This window comes from Anarhichas minor, unplaced genomic scaffold, assembly GCF_050575085.1.
Source record: "Anarhichas minor isolate MPS153535 unplaced genomic scaffold, ASM5057508v1 ptg000028l, whole genome shotgun sequence".
NCBI classification, from domain to species: domain Eukaryota; kingdom Metazoa; phylum Chordata; class Actinopteri; order Perciformes; family Anarhichadidae; genus Anarhichas; species Anarhichas minor.
The window spans coordinates 13,166,329-13,183,213 of NW_027466474.1; the positions used below are offsets into that span (position 1 = coordinate 13,166,329).

The 16,885-nt window shown below is 43.9% G+C and overlaps 1 protein-coding gene across 2 annotated transcripts; it reads right to left on the reverse strand.

Moving 5' to 3' along the window:
• Nucleotides 1–7,539: 7,539 nt before the first annotated feature.
• Nucleotides 7,540–16,599, reverse strand: dctn4 (dynactin 4). Of its 2 annotated transcripts, XM_076103239.1 has the most exons (14): nucleotides 16,398–16,599; nucleotides 15,714–15,784; nucleotides 15,386–15,564; nucleotides 15,148–15,191; nucleotides 14,293–14,400; nucleotides 13,485–13,505; nucleotides 12,875–12,948; nucleotides 12,233–12,345; nucleotides 12,045–12,154; nucleotides 11,873–11,946; nucleotides 11,458–11,512; nucleotides 10,951–11,058; nucleotides 9,069–9,166; nucleotides 7,540–8,992 (listed from the first exon to the last, which is right to left on the reverse strand). In XM_076103239.1, the coding sequence occupies exons 1-14, from the start codon at nucleotides 16,530–16,532 to the stop codon at nucleotides 8,764–8,766; spliced, it is 1,419 nt and encodes a 472-aa protein (XP_075959354.1). In that variant the 5' UTR covers nucleotides 16,533–16,599; the 3' UTR covers nucleotides 7,540–8,763. The 2 variants fall into 2 exon arrangements, with proteins under 2 accessions (XP_075959354.1, XP_075959355.1); XM_076103240.1 differs by lacking the exon at nucleotides 13,485–13,505 and having other exon boundaries at nucleotides 16,398–16,598.
• Nucleotides 16,600–16,885: the final 286 nt, after the last annotated feature.

A 16,885-nucleotide genomic window follows, 5' to 3' on the forward strand; every position in this document is an offset into this window, starting at 1 on the left:
CACATGCCAAAAAGAAATGGGTTCAGCTCAGGTTATTTGACTGCGAAACTAAAAATCATACTGTCACAACACAAGGCGTTGCAGCTGAATATGATACTGTTTACTTTCTCACTAGTGAGGGACTAATGCCAGGGTACAATGTTTAACAGAGCATCCAGAAAAAAAACATCAAAAACTCCCCATTAAAGCATTCCGTGCAGACTAAACAGTCACATAGTTGAATTAAAAAATGAATAAAAAAAAACCAATGACCTTAAGTAAGTAACATCTTTAGCAATGCCGTGTTATTTATAAACTCATCGGGTATTGATATAACAGCCATGTCAGTTATGAGAGTATCCCTGGAGACGGATCCAAATATAAACAGCCTGAAATACACGCCTGACAATCCAGCCGGCGGCCGCCATCTGGGCCTCTCCAGTTACAGTGCTGAATAAGAAAATAAGAAGATAAATAGCTTGCAGTACCAAGTTCCTGTTCTGGCTGACTCAAGAAAAAAAACACCGTCTCCTGTTCCAGCCCACAGGTGATGGAGCCAGTGGAAAAGCTCACTAATACATTCAGCACCACGGGTCCTTGAGGTGTCTGAGATTTGGGGGTCTTGATTGAGGGGATGTTTGACCTTCTGGTCCGGGCTCTCTGCCTCCAGAGGGCTGTTTAGAGCACTAAAAGGTCCTGCCATGGCTTCAGTTTCGTGACCCACTTAAAGGCTAATGTGCTGGCAAACGTGCCCTGAAAGGTTCCTCGTCTGGCACCGGACCTGGTTTGCTTGACTACGGTCTGCCAAAGCTTAGCAACACCACTCTTATTTTTACTCCCCTCTAATTAAGGGCTGGGTGGACCATGGAGGAGAGAAAGAAGGAGGGATGGACAAATTGAAAGATGGCCAGAGAAATAAAGAGAGGAAAGGAAAGGCGTCAATAAGAGCTGTGAATAAGAGGGAGGAAATGAAAAATACATGGGGAGGGATGTAGATGATTTTTATTCTGCGCAGGAGGAGAAGGAATGCTTTGTTTAGCTTTTCATGAGGTCATGTTATGATAACCCTCACCATAAAAATACGTATGAACTCGTGAAGGGAAGTAAGGCCCTTAATAATAGATCATGTTGGAAACAAGTTCCTGCTAACGGTGTTGTGCAAGCCGCACCAGAAACATGAAGTCATTGCAGTGGTCGGGCTGACACCCACATGTTGTTTTACTCGACTAAAGGAATATCTCAACAGCAACACAAAAGTCTCCATGCGACTCCAATCTGTATGGGGCTACACCTCAGAGGTGGTCCCTCTTTCAACAGCCAGCGAACGGAAAGTTTTTAAAAAGAGAGAATGTTGATACAGTGGAGAATGTGTTGCTCCAGCTTCAGGGCGAACAAGGTCAAGTACTCAGGGGTCAAGCTCATCCATCCTCTGGCAAACGGAAAGATGTCAGGGATGCATTACTACTACTGCTGTCCCATATACCTGCAGATGTGGGTGAGCTGCTGTGTGCACAGACTTTCCATTTGGAAGCCCTATGCTCATAGTATTGTAGATCGGATGCTGCCCGCCGACTGCCGTTAGCATCTTGTTCTAACACAAATGACACCGTTTACAGCCGAAGACACAGAAGAAGCCGACTCGTGTGAAAGTGAGATCCTATGAGGAGTCCCTGATGCTAAGTCTTAACCATTACCAGAGTATGTAACACAGGAAAGGAGTGGCAGATGCTTCAGATTGGGCCCAGACCAAAATATTACTGTCCATTGAAGACATATTTCCGTCCCACGGGACATCTCTCTTCCTCCCTATGCTCGATCTTTATTATTCCTCCTCCATTTCTTTGACCTTCGTCTATCTTGCTGCCAGGTCAAGCCACGTCTACTGCACTGCAATATCACTACACGATGTAACGTCAGATATATTGTATAAAACCTGATTTTTATCTGTAGTTGTTGCTGCCGGTGGTAGCTGGATTATTATCTCAATTGTAAAATGTATTATATACCTACACGGACTCTCTTTCTCATTTCCATTCTCTCCTTTTACACACTCGCTCAGCAAGTCTTATCAAAACTAAATTATGAAAGTACACATAACAGGGAGGCCTATCTAACAGCGAAGGTGGTGGAGAGGGGCCTCAGATAAAGTCATCGTGGCTCACCGAAGGGAAATTCTCCCCCGACAAAGTCAGCATATTGACAGCAAGATTATCTTTCCTGCGTAGGCAGGAAATCAGATCTGTGAGCCCCATCAACAGGAAATTAAAGAAAACAACATGGTTTAGACAAGAGCCAACAAAACCCGGTCTACCCAGATCCTCCCAGCAGCCACTTCAACCAGCGATAAGCCTGGCGATGCTTCAGGACGTCCTGACCGTGACACACTCCTCAGTCCAATCTGTAGACAAACAGCAGCCAGAGTCCTCAGACAGCAGATATCCTTGTGTAAATATTAAATGTTTGGAAATGTCTATCAAAACACCACTGATTGTAGTCTCCATCCTCTAGTGAGGCTTCTCTGAGCTCATTTCATGAATACGTTTCTGCTTTTGATAAGGCTCAGTTAATACGGCCTCTTAGATTACTCATTTCTACTTCACCAACGCCCTCTCTCACTACAATTAGCTTTCCTTTAATCGCACACACTGTGTGTCTTGATGCTCTCATTCTATGTTCCTTGTTGTATTGTTTCAGCGGGGATGGCAAAGCATAATCCGTTTTAAATTCCTTCGGCATGACTGCAATTTGTAAGTTAGCCCTCTGTTCTCTGCCGACGGTCCCGGTGAGATCTTTAGTCTGACTCTGTTTCCACAGCTGAGCCTGAGTATCTATACAACTTTTTTTTTTTACAGATGATGCTCTCATTAATTCAGTGGGTGCAGGTGGAAAAGAAGATCACTTAGGACTTAAAGATAATTAATACTGAATCAAAAAAACAAAAACTCGACATCTGTGGCTGCATCAGCTGCTGGATAATTAATTATGCAGGGTGTTTAATGAATAGTCACACTCCAAATGAGTTTGGCAAACAAAATCTACAAGTATTATACTAAATCATGCCAGGAAGTAACAAGTTCTCACAGGAAGCAAAACACAATAATGAATGCACAAGAGTAAAATACATGAACTTAGCATCAACAGTTATTTAGCATGTTGTACTAGTAAAACATTGACCTCAGACAGCTAGCATACTGGTATATAAAACGGTGTGTTAGTGTGTGACCTACCTGCGACCAGGTCTGAAAGGTGGAGCCTATGTGGAAGTGCCTTAAACTTGCATTCTTTCTACTGGCCAGCAGGGGGCTCTGGAGGCAAAAAACAAGTCAGATTGTACAGAAGTCAAAAAGAAAAGGACTCTACTTCTCACCTGATTTATTACCTCGGCAAACATTGTAAACATGAGTTTATATTATCAATCGCTAGTTTCAATTCTTGTTCACTACAGCATGGTATTCATTTAGTAAACTATAGTCCTATTAAGAGGAAAAGACAATAAAGCAGCGTATGCTTCAGGGGCGTGGCTTCCCTGTGATTGACAGGGAAGCCTAAAAATGTCTTATTCAGAGTTCGGTTGTTCTCAGCTCCACCCTCTCGTGTCACTTCTAGTTGCATAAAGCCAAGATGGCAAGTGCCAAAAACCAAGATGGTGACGGCAAAAAATACCAAACTCAAGGCTTCCAAACGGCAGTCCACCAACCAATGTGTCACAGTGACGACATCCACTTCTAATATACAGTCTGAGCATATGACCTCTCATCACAGGTTAGGATGGAAACGCTGTGTTGCTGTCTACTCAGTGGAGGACCTCTTCAGTCTGTGAAATGTGCCACTGATAGAGTCCACAACAAATCCACATCTACAGTTTGACATTTCATATTCCTGCACGGTAAATCCAATGAAGCTCTCATCGATTTAACTTAGCCTCTCCTGGGTGAAATACGGCACTGCTCAGTGATGTGTGTGTGTGTGTGTGTATACTGGATCTGGATTGAGGCCTACAGTATTTGTGGTGAGTTGGTGGGTCATGTTGGGCTGGACAACCGTGGGTTTGGCTGTATGTTTGGCCTGGAACAGCTGCACAGCAGAAACCAGTCGCCTCTGTCCTCAGCGTCTGAGCTGCCAGCACAGTTTCAGCCAGACCTAATGGGGCTTTGCTGCCCAAGATGCCTCCGGCTATATACCGGCGTCCACAATGAGACAACAATAGTGCTTCTATTACAAGTGTTGCCCTAATTGAAATCCTCTATTTATTGAACTTGCATTATTGCTGGCGTGTGGCTGAATTTCTTTGGGGCATGTAATTCAGTTGGGCAGTTAATGAACCTAGTTTTGGGATGGATGCTTGTAGACCACAGAGGATTTTGTGCTGAGCATCACTGAATTAAGATCCGAGTGTGGCAGGTGCAGAGATGCACGACTCTTTTCTGTAGAAGTCAGAGGAAGTCAAGCTCGTCTCTGTTTGCTGATATAAGCAAATAAAATGATTCTTGTTCCGGGGTGAAATATCTTGTGGGTGGAATTGCACGTCCCTGCAAAGAGACCCGAAGCCTTTTGGAAAATTCGGGCCCCGGTGTGATTCCCGACAGCATGCATTGCTCAAGTTGAGCTTCAAGGTGTCAACACAACTCTGCACACTGGTGTACACGAACCATGCCATTTAAAATCACCTCTTATTCAATTTGGGAACTTCACTGATATGCTTCCGTACAGAAAGATACCACTATCGTATCTGTAAGCTGAACATGAAACTACAGCCAGCAGCTGCCTGACTAAGCTGAGCATAATGACTGGAAACAGGGGGACTCAGTCCAAACTTAAAAAAAAGAAATTCAACTACCAGCACGTCTACAACTATCTAATTTGCACATTATATCTCATTTAAATTAAGCCATTTTGCTGTTTCCAGTCTTCGTGCTAAGCTAAGCTGCGCCTCGCCGCTCCACTCTTTACTCATCACGGGAACAGGCCTACGTCGAATCAGGCCGGGCAGTGGCCTGTGAAGAAATATAGTATCATGTTTACCTCAAAACTGGTGAAATATTTGATCTCTCTGGGCAGACAGAAGACTGTTGTGGGGTCACAACCGTTCTGACTTTGCTCTTCAGGTTTGCAAAGAGAAACACTGACCGAATTACAGAGTACCGTATGGTGACTAATGGTGCTATCCAATGTCCGTCACTAAACTAGATTAATCCTGATTCAGTCTGATTTCATATCTACTCTGGTCTCTTCATTGAGTGGGAAAATGTGGAGCCGACAGCAGACTTCCAGCCCTCCAGTGATTCCTCCCAGGGCTCCAATGTGTGGCACTGGCCTGGGTGCTGACACACTTGAGCCCTAACACACGTAATACACCCGGTGAGCAATTGAGCAAATACTAAATGAAAGCAATGAGCGGGCCTGCAGCCTGCGTGTCTGACGGGGGCTCAGAGGGGGGTGTCAGGGGTCAGCTGCTTTCTCAGAGCGATCTTTTTCAACCAGACGTCCAAAGTCAACATTCCAGCTAACCTACAGCCGCCTGAATGCAGACTGAATGAAAGCGAGAGGAAATGGAGGGAGATGGAGAGAAAATGACAAAAGGAGCATCGTGGAGAGGGTTTTTGTTTTTTTTTCCTCCTAAAAAGCTAATGTTTCTCAGGTTTGGCTTTCCCAGCTTTGGAAGCCCACATGTCTACAGTTATTCATCTGGGTAGACATCATCCATTACCTCTAATTAACCAGATGATGGTCTGGTGAGCATAAAATGAAGCAGGCGATTAATCACTCACAGCACCTCCAGGCCTACTGCTCAACCTAAAAATAAGGGGGAAGCGAGTAAAAAAAAAAAAAAGGGCTCTTCGGTCTTTTTGTGCTTCTCCTACTCATTCCCAGAGACAGGACATGTCCAAACTATTCTGGTCCACAAGCAAAAAGACTCCTCTAAGGATTGAAGGTCTAGCACCAACATGTCACATATACAGTAGATCGCAAGTTACAGTGTGCAGGAGTTCGCATGCCATTTAATATCTATGCACTTGACAGATCGAATGCAGAATGCACACTGTTATGCTCATATGTACTGTAGCACTGATCCGTGAGAGGGGTAATAATACACAGAGAAATGATAGTCGTCCAGGCTTCCAGATGTCACGGTTTTATGAGATGGAGGGAATTTACTGGCTCTGTCGAGGTGTAGTTTTTCTCCTCTTTCGCTCGTTTGTGTCATGCTTCTCCTGCGGCTGAGCTACTGGCGGTTTGGGGCGATGACGTAATTGTGGAAACGTCCTGGGTGCAGTCAAACTTGTAATTCAGTGAGGAATTTTTCATCTGGTCAAGGCTGGCCCGGGCCTGTCTTTATAAATAAAGATGTTAGGCTTCAAAAGAGGGAAAACAGAGGTAGAGGAAGGACGTGAAAGCCCTTCACTAACCCACTTACTTACTCAACACCGCTGGAGAAACCATATTCATTTCTAATCCCCGTAACACGGTCACAGGTCAGATTTCTGTGCTGTTTACAGTACGAGGTTCTACAAATAAGATCACGCTGTTGCTGAGCAGGAAATAATTAGAGTCTTGACCCAGGAAAATATTATCCTGACCAGAGGAATCTAGAATTTGTCTTCCAGGCGGTGTTTTTGGAGATCATTCAAGGCCTTATGCAACCCAGGCATTTTCAATGAGTCCATGTTTATCTAAATTAAAGCATGGCCATGATTATATACACAAGTTTAGCATAGCAAGCACTCATCTTTTTTTAAATAAAATATATCTGAAGCAGGAAGCAACCACCCAGTAAGTGCAGGTACAGCACACCACTGCTGTGCACTCAAAGTCAGCTGCTGCTCTCATCAGCTGTGCTTGAAGTGAGAGTCTGCGCTGCTTCAGTGGTACGGAGCGGCCCCATGTGTGCTTTATTACCTCATATTCTGTGGTGATGTATGGCTCTTACACTGGCCACTCCTCCGAGCTGTTTATATCTGCCGAAGATAAAAGAAAATCGTGGCTTTATTACCCAGACGGAGTGGGTCCGTTTACACAGCGGACAGGCCCGCACCGCGTATCTGCTCGGCCTTTCCAGAGGCAATAAACTGTCCCATGCGTGTGCAAAGCATCACTGAACAGGACCGATATGTGTTGAATACCAAATGGTATCTGTTGGGACAAACATTCCATTATTAGCTACTCCCAATGTTGACAGGTAGACCTTCTATCTGCACGACTCGCACCCTGAAAAAGCTAATATTGAGCTTCTGCTTGGATCAGTATTCAAATGTTTCTGTCTGGATCAGAGTGTGTGGTACCTTCTCAGTTAAATCATTACTGCAATAATCAGACATACGGTTTCAGCTTGTAGGGCAATTCAAGATCATACTGTAGAACGCATCACCGAAAGCTCTCCTCCAAACAAACTCTCTGGAAACTGTTTGCCTGCAGCGCCATCCTGTGGTGAGAATGAAAACACGCCACGAGGCACAGGGAGAGTTTGAAAGGCATTGTGGGATTCAGAGTCACAACTTATGGGGAAAAACTCCCACCTGCATTAAAAGTCATGTCAGCCCTCAACAACAACAAACAACAAAGTCAAGAGTACTGTGACAGTATCACATGATTTTATTAGCCTGTACAGAAGATTAACTGTGTTGGAAGGCTCTGTTTTACTAACACACTTGCGGACCAAAAATGACAGCAGCTCACGATATATACTGGCAGAGAGGTCAGTGAGCTCTACAAACCAGGAAGATACATTTGATATTAAATCAGAAAAAAAATGATAGTGTCTCAAAACATTTAAATAATCAACACTTTGTACTGCAATGTGATCTACAGAGCTTCCTCCCCACGGTGCCAGTGAAGGTTACGGTTTGATTTAAAACAATAATAAAACGATTCAACCCAAGGAGAAGCTTGTCTGTTGATCTGAAACCAGTAGATCAGTAAGTGGGACGACATTGTCTACCGTGTGCCATACCTGCTATAGCTGAAGCATGCGAGTTAATACGATATCACCGTCTGCAGAGAAAGGATGTTGGCGAGGATGCATAAGCTGAAAGCGCGGAGCAGAGTGCTGCACAGTGGGGACTCGTTCTGATTCTGCCCATCGCTCATTTATTCTCGATGTTACGTTAACGTATATCAACTCACTCATCTTTCAACATGAACTGCTATTTTCGACATGTACTAAAGACCAATATACCAAAACCAATCCACAGCTGACACATGGAATAGGACAACATACTTTGCCATTTAAGAAAATACTCAATGCGGCACAGAGACAAAAACCTTATTCACACTCGAGCAAAAAAGGTGGAGGGTTAAAAACAAAACTTAGCATTTTCCTAATAAGTAATATTATGTACACTGCCGTTCAAGTTTGGGACTAATTGGGTATTCTCAACACAACAGTATTCTCCCCTGGCTGGTAACACTATAGAGAAGTTTTTAAACACTGAGCACTTCTTTTGGTAAATAATAGATTTGATGTCATCAACACAAGAGGTGACTCCACACTTGTGAATGGCGGTGTGTATGCATGAGGTTCTGCGTCACACTAAAAGTGATTGTTAACGGTAGTGTCATGGTTTCATGTAGTTTTATAAAGTGGGCTGTAATGCATTGCATTCTCCACCGTGTAATCTGGTGACGCAACTAAAACTCTGGCACAGCGGCATGCCGAGCAGACCGCACGTAGTTCTTACACGTCAATGAGCAGAATCAGAAATCATGTTTAAATTAAACTCGTCCCACAGAAATTGGTTGAAAGAGCTCGACACTAGGACTGTTTGATAGCAAACAGAGTATTCATGTTCAGGGAGCGAGTGGCCCCAGCCTCAGCTCTACGTGGTGCGTGAGCCAAATGGCCTCGGCGGCGGCGACGGCGGTGTCGGCTCCCTCCTCGCTCGGCCTGACGGGAGCAGCGAGGTTGCGGAAGTCGTGTCGGATCTTAAATGAAACGGTGACATCCGCGTCCTCGTCCTTCTGAGGGATCACTCTGATGAAGAAACCAATCTTGTTGGATTTCCTGAAGGCAACAACACTGTGGAAAGAACAGAGGGATCAGACCGAGAGTTCCCTCACACCGCGTGTGTGTGTGTGTGTGTGTGTTCACTTACTCTGGGTCATCCTGAAAGTCCTGGGGTTCAGCCAGTTCATCGTACTCAGCAGCAGCATCCTTCCCTGCCAAGACCAGTTCTTTGCTGGGTACCATAACCTTAAAAAAAAATTAAAATAAATAAAAGTTACAGTTCAACATTCAGTGACTTTCAGACTATTGGATGAGTCAACTTAGGTTTTAAACACCATAAAGTTTCTCTGTTTTTAAGCACGCCAATGTCAATTTGTGGGTTTTTGGGGAAAAACAATCCGCCTCAACTCAAAATAAATACCGGTGCCTTGCTTATTGTTGTTTGACCTTCACTGAGCAGAATGATGAACGTGCAGTTTGTCACCAGACGGCTGCTTTAAAATTCATTTGTTGGAGGAGGAACTTTTCCTGTGCTCCGCTTACATCTGACTTTAGGACGTGTGCTGTATGTACGAGCGTCATTTTGTGACTCTTAAAGTGAACAATATTTGCATATTCATCGATTCTGGATGATTTTGTTTTTTCCAAAGAGGGAAAAGAGACAAATTCAACTGAATCATTTTTAACGGTTATTACATTTTTTGTAGAAACCCAAATACAAGTATGACCCTTAAAATGAGCATATTCCTCTTGAAATAACATGAAATAAGCGTTTACGCTACGGTCACAATAAAGACCAAAATAATCACTTTACCATTGAGTCTCTGGTCCGTCTCTTCCGAGTCGCTCTGACAACAGCCTGGGGCTCTATGGAGGACCGCTTTACTGCAGGTTTCCACTTTGAGCTTTTTAAAAGCACAACCAGCAGCTCTTTAAAGTGTTGCTGCTCCTTGCTCACTTCATGTGAAGGTTTTTCCAAAAATCCAAATTGAATACAACTAATTTATGTTTACACTAATCTCTGAACAGACGGATATCTATCATCTGGGGGCGAGAGGCTCTATTTCTGGAGACTGGAGTTTCACTTGAGAGATAACGGGAGGACTGTTTCATCTGCTCGAACGGGATTGGTCAATACTTCTCAGCCTACAAAACGGAAATTACCTTTAAAATGAGTGTATTGTGCTCTTATAGTCATCAGTGTAAACACACATAAGATAAGCAGTGATCTATGGAAAGAGCTGCTCCATGAAATCAACCAAGCGGTGGTTCACGCTGCCCTCCAGGTGTTTGAATATCAGGTCCAGCAGGATGACAGGAATGCACTGCGTTTGGCCACAATGTGAAAGGAAATGGGTCACGAAGACACTCCGTTTTTTTTTTGGCCAGGAGCTCCTCCTCCTTACCCGGTCTGGGCCGTGACTTCATCGCTAAAAAGGCCAAAGACAAACGGCCTGTAGTCACCGGGAGCTCAGCGGACCGTTTAGCGCAGGAACACTCTTAGCTGTGCTCGTGACAGCTGACAGACGGAGGTAAGAGTTGGACCCAACTGCTCTGCATATAAGAAGATGATAAGGCTACCTGCTACAGGCGGCGTGAATGAACAGACCGCCCTGCAGCGCAGAAATATTGCTTGATAGAATATGCAATATGTAAGAGCAGGCAGGTGGCCACAAGCGCCATAATCTGGGACTGTGCACATTTCATATCCTCTGTATTTGAGCCGTGGTGCAGTTAAAGCTCCGCTCAGTGATGTTTGGCCACCATGTGGGGCAGAGTTACTCTCAAACAAGCTGATGAACACACAGCCCTTGCATATTATTGCCTCCTGAAGTGGTTTTCGGGACCGTCATGAAAGGTTTAACATATTCGTTTAATGCAGTAAGAATTCACACCATTACTGTCTAAATCATACAGTCAATGTTTGGTAGTGGTTGGACCGCAATGAGTATTCAACACAACTGTCTGATACTTGTGTGCGACTACAGTTTATTTCAACAAATAAAAAAGGGGAAAGTAGTGTTAAAGACCTTCGCTGTGCTGTTGATGTCGTCCGGATCTTCGTCCTCACAGGGAGCCAGGGTGACGTGGGTGATGTTCTCCACTGGGTTGGTCAGAGTCAGCAGCACTTGGCTCTCCTAAATAAGACAGGATGTAGAAAAATGTATCTTTCAAAGCTGATTGAGTTCACTTATTAAAAAGGTCTGTTTTTCACCATTTAGCTCAATACACTTATTAGAACTAAGTTTTGTCCTGATTCGGGACGCCAAGTGCATTTCAGCCTCTTTCTTAACCACCATCTGTATTAGCACTTTGATCTTTAGGCTTCGTTTTAGTTTCATAGCCGGACAGCAGAGCTAATTTCCTTGTAAGACAATAAAAATAGAGACTTGAGCTCCAAAAGGGTTAGCTAGTGGTGAGTTAGCTGTGTTAGCAGCATGTTACAGACTCAACAGAACAAATAAAACATGTTAAAGATGAAACACTCGACATGTTCGAACCAGTGCACACACACACACACACACACACACACTGACCTTCATGTTCCGGAGATTTGGAATGGACATAATTCTCACTTCGGGGATGTAACTCCTGTAGGAGGAACAATCAATACACAGTTACACTCAAACCCACGGACTGCGTTCAACCACATTCACTGCGGGTTAAAACACAAGCACACCATGAACTCCTGATGAACCCCTGAGAACAACGTGCTATGTGTGCAGTATGGATTGCCCCAAATGAGTCATTTGATGTATTTTCCAGGAGACCATTTTAGAGTGTGTATATTTTGGGGTTATTTTCCTTTAAATGTTTTTAAGATTAAGCTACCTTTGCATGGATAATTCCATTAACATGAGTCTGTAGTTGTATTTATTAACAAAAAAAAAAAAAAGATTTGCATCCTCATGAAGACACGTGTTTGGACAGAACCTGACGACCAATACTCACACAGCCACCAGCTGTATTTTAAACTTGATTGAAGTCGGGTTAAACTCTGGCTTGCTCAAGTTGTGCTCACATTTCTGGGAGGAGGAGATAAAGACAGAAAACCATGATGTAAACGTGATCGGCCTTTTTAAAAAATGGATCCAGGAGGATACAAGCGTGAAGTGGTACCGACCCTGCAGCGCAGCGAGCGCTTCATCAGGAGGTGTTTGTGTCTGGGGTGGAGCTGAGACGCCCCTGCAGGCTGGAAGTCGGGCTGCAGGAGCCGCTGGCGCAGCGTGGTCACTGGAGGGACACAAACAAAGCTCAGCTTCAACCCAAAATAATTTGTATTGTTTAGCGAGCTCCAATCAGAACTCTTACCCTCCGGTAGGCTGATGGGCCTGGTATAGCAGTCTTCGGGCAGGGGTTCCACTTCATCCAGGGCCTGGGCCGGCTCGATGGTGATCTCCTTCTGGTCCTCGCCCTCTTTCAGGCTGGTGGAGTCACACAGATACTGCCGTCAACAACCTGCTGTATTTCTCATAGTGTACACTGAACGCGGTAAAGCTTAGTGAGATTTTCTAATGTTTACGTCAGATTACATACACGTAACAACACACTATATCTTACATTGCCAATGAGCATTATTAGCTATATTACTTTTTTAGTCAAGATCAAAGTTGCCTTCTGTCAGCCAATTAATTTACAGACATAAAGCAGGGTCCTTGAATGCATCCTGGTGGTTTAATATAAAACTGGTGATCGCTGCATTACTACAAAGGTGATGATAGAACTTTGAGAGAATATAAAAGGGTGACGAGCGGTTCACTGTGATGGATTCACATGTATCTCAAGCAGAGCTTCAGGGCTCTACAAAATTGATTTTCATGGCACACTGAAATTAATGAAACGACCGCTGCTGGACGGTATGAAGTCAATTTATCAGAGTAGTTTTACTATGAAGATATGTTCCGTGTGTGGAGTCGGCAGTAATTCTGTGTATATGACAGGAAGACTACTCACGACAGGCCAGACAGGCTGGATATGGGAGCTCCAGACCTCTGCCTCTGCAGTCGGGTTCCGAGGCCGTATTTTTCCTGAGAAAATTTTGGAATAAAAACAAGATCAGACATTCTGCCGAGTGAAAAGAAGAGCTAAAGACAATTCATGAAATGTACCTAATCTACAATGATTTTCTACATGACTACGTTTAACACACGATCTTGATCCAAAAGCGGAGTTCATGACAACTTTCAAAAACTAAAATGGACAGAAATGGTATTTGTCATTTAAATAAACAATTAGTAAGCCAAAAACAATTCAATTAATCTTGTGTTAAGAGACAATAACAGGAGCCTTTCTGCCCAGGATAGTGGGAGGGAATCAACTCGGACAGACTGAGGGTCCACCACTTAATTAGTATGAAAATATTTCGATCTGGTCACACAGACTTAAACAAAGTCTTCGGTTTCTTCTCCCCCTCTTATGAACACAAAGGCTCCCATTGTTTGGATCTCCGTCTCAATGTGACCTGTGAGGTCACCCGGTTACAGATTAGACAGGAAGAGAGACGCAGAGAAGACAGTGCTACTGTAAAGATGAGACTATCCAAGTTGTGAAAAATACAACTCACCACCACATGAATAGTGTGTTGCTGGGGGGAGGGAGGTCAAAAACCAAAATATCAGAGTGCATAAGCAAAGGAAAAGGAGAGAACAAAGAACCAGGTGAAACAAAAGCAATTCAGCAAACATTAGTGGCATTTGGTGACATGCAACAGCAACAGAAATGCTATCAGTGATGGAAAACAACTGCAGGACATAGCAGCTTAATGTCTGGAGATGTTTCCAACACACGACAGGACAGACTGGTTTGCATTATTGGATGTTAACATTGTAGAAGCAGAATGAGCCAACAAGCTCAGGAAGACCATGTCCACACCGGGGCAACTCGCTTTATTAAAGAAAGCACATCTTCTGCTCCGGTCTGACCTTTCAGACGGACTAAGCAGGATTCTTTTCTGTTGTTTGGAAATTTCAATATGGAAGGAGAACCTTTTGAAAATGTACCCAAAAATCGTCTCCACAAATAAAAAGCATGTTCATACTTATCCGCCCAAGTGTAGACATGGTGTAAATCTTTTACTCCAAGGAAACACATGAGCAGCCGAGCTGCTTATAACTCACTCCTGCTTTGGTTAAATGTTTGCTTATCAAATAATATCCCCAAAATTATTAATTACCAATGTGTCATTGGTAATGTTATTGAGATTTAGTTAGAACCTCCGTATCAAATAGCTCTCTCGAATGCATATCATCATTGATCTCTAGATTCTGTCACAGATTACAGTGAGACGACGGCTATTTGCATTTGAACAGGAAAAGAAGAAGGCATTTAATTTTTTTTGAAAGGCTGAATTGGGCTCATAGGAGGTAAAGTACCGAGAACGCCAGAGGCATGCACTGTCGCCTCTTGGCCAGCTTCTTCCTGTCTCTGTCCTGCTTCTCTCTGTGGGCCAGCTGCTGGTAATACTCGATCAGCTTATTGATCTGTGGGGAAACAAATCATTGGTCATCAATCAACTGGTCATCAATGCCTCCTGTATTCTTTTTTTTTTTTTATAAAACAACACAGTAAGTGTCCCAACACTACATATAGTATATACACCCTGAGCCTTCCACTTAGCATCTATTGTATTCATACTAGCTTATTGCACTTATTGTATTCATATTAGTTTGTGGCACTTATTGCATTCGTTTGTTTCTGCACTGTATGTTGGCTCTGGTTTATGCTATTAGATGCTTGTTTGAAGAGAGGAGATGCACTTGTGACTAGTTGTTCTCTCGAAAACCGATGTTGAATACACTTATTGTAAGTCGCTTTGGATAAAAGCGTCTGCTAAATGACTGTAATATGATGTAATGTTTGGTTACACAAGAGTTTGACAATAGTACAATAAGGCCTTACAGGCACCCTTCAAAACAATCGACTGACAAACTTTCAACTTGTGAAAAGTGGAAAAGTGCAGATAAATGATCACTAATAGTTACAATCCTGAAGAGAAACACTGAAAATACTTCTGTGCAATAATTGAAGGCTTAGAAATGGTTAATTTTGTGCATTAATGGTTTGTTTGTGGCGCATTTCTCGACTCGGCAACTAAGCAACCTTCTGCCTCTGGCCAGCTATGTGTGGGTGTCACTTATTATTCACAGGCACATCTATTGATGACTTCATGGTCAGGAAGCATGTGAGCAACTTGTGAGACTAAATGACCACGGGGGGGGGGGACTTACCCGCTGAGTAGAAGGGTTGTCTGGCTCCTGCCATCCACCGCTGGCTGCAGTAAACAAAAATCAGACAAAACATGAGTCATAAGAAACAAATACAACAGACAACAGCTTTGTACATGTGCTGAATTAATGAGCAACTGGAGACCTACTTGGTACCGTGGATGCTTCTTTTTGAAGTTTTTTGGAAATACTTAAAACATGAGCTCATTGATGCGTCTACATTATTCATGTCTGCACCCACCAACTGATTTGTCAGCCATTCCCACGTCCCTGGAGGTCCAGCGACAGAAGCCACAGGCCAGGTAGTAGGCCTTCTTCATGGCCGTCTTGGTCGGATCATCGGGCAGAGGAGCTGGGATGTTGGTGGCTCGAGTGGACAGCGTGTGCATGCAACATGGGCAGTCAAAACAATTTGCACACCTGCAGCACAGATAATCAGGAATGAATGAGAGGACAGAAACAGCGTTTATTTGATGGCGTAAGGAGACCAGACAGGTACAGTCAGCAGTGACCTGCAAGATCTCTATATTGTGTATGCACGTAGCTCTCTTTAAGCATGAGCGTCTCACCTGTTCTTTTTAAGCTTAGCCTCTGCAGACGGCATGTTCTCCAGACAGCTGGGACAATAGTGGGAGTCCACCTGATCACCAAAAACAGGGGTTCAAGAGAGGAGTCAGTCAACCTGCGCATCTTAAACTGAATGATGTTTTTCAGGAGAATAGGACTCGTGTTTTACTGTAACGATAAGCAATCACGTGTTTACAAAGAACAATCACTGACTGATAATCTGAAATCGCAATATGTGAGAAAGCTAAAGCGGTCTGGGTGTGGTGTCCATGACTGTGAGCCACGTTAACAAGATGGATTTTGACTGTGAAGACGTGAGCTGGGGTGACCTAATAACAAATAGTTTGTACTTGTCGGACATATTCTTTATTTATGAGCTCGGCAAATACTTAAACGTTACACTCAAAGAATACCAAGAGCTAGCTAGCTAGCTAGCTTGCTTGTCCACCGATTCATGCTGTGCTCGAAATAACGCTAACTCCAGCGGAAGTTAACCCGTCGCTTGTAGCCAATGAGATGAGCTGGCTGTTGATTGACAAGCGGCTTAGCCATACAATGCGCGAGATGGCTGGACTAATCCCACCTACCTGTCAAAGCTACTAGCAAACCGGCTAACAACAAAGTAGCTGCTGACTAAATTAAGCTAACAGCTAGCTTGAGGACAGTAAGGCAAAACGTCCACGTACCTCGTGAGACACGCATTCCAGAGACCGTAGCTCACTACAATAGCGACAGAAATAAAGTTGGGATAGAGGGGCTCTGATCCTTTTCTCTCCACGAACCAGATAGACAACTCTATCCGGCTGCAGAAGGGACGCCATCTCTGAGCAGCTCAGCCGAGTGAATGGGCTCACTGACTGCACTCCTCCTGGCTAGTGTGGATGTCCCCGACTCCCCGCTAGTCGTCTGGTCGACCTCGTGTGGTCAATGTTGGAACTGCCAGCCTACACCCAGAGATGAACTACACACGGGACCAAGGCGTCAGGGGGCCCTCTCGTATTTTGTATCGTATTTCTGGATATGAGTTGGACATTAAGTTTTTATATTCAATATTTACAAAATATACAATTAATGTCTTACGGTTCTGTGTTGTAAAATGTACCTGTATTTCTTTAAGAAATCATCATTGCCGCTGTGATTGTGTCCTTGGAGTTTGCTCCAATAGCAGCTCCGG

Excerpts from the sequence above, each read along its gene's own strand:
- dctn4 (XM_076103239.1), bottom strand. The coding sequence starts at position 16,532 with ATGGCGTCCCTTCTGCAGCCGGATAGAGTTGTCTATCTGGTTCGTGGA. Across the intron at positions 12,949-13,484 it reads AACACACTATTCATGTGGTG|GAAAAATACGGCCTCGGAAC; the intron begins GTGAGTTGTATT and ends AAATTTTCTCAG. Across the intron at positions 8,993-9,068 it reads GACTTTCAGGATGACCCAGA|TGTTGTTGCCTTCAGGAAAT; the intron begins GTAAGTGAACAC and ends TTCTTTCCACAG.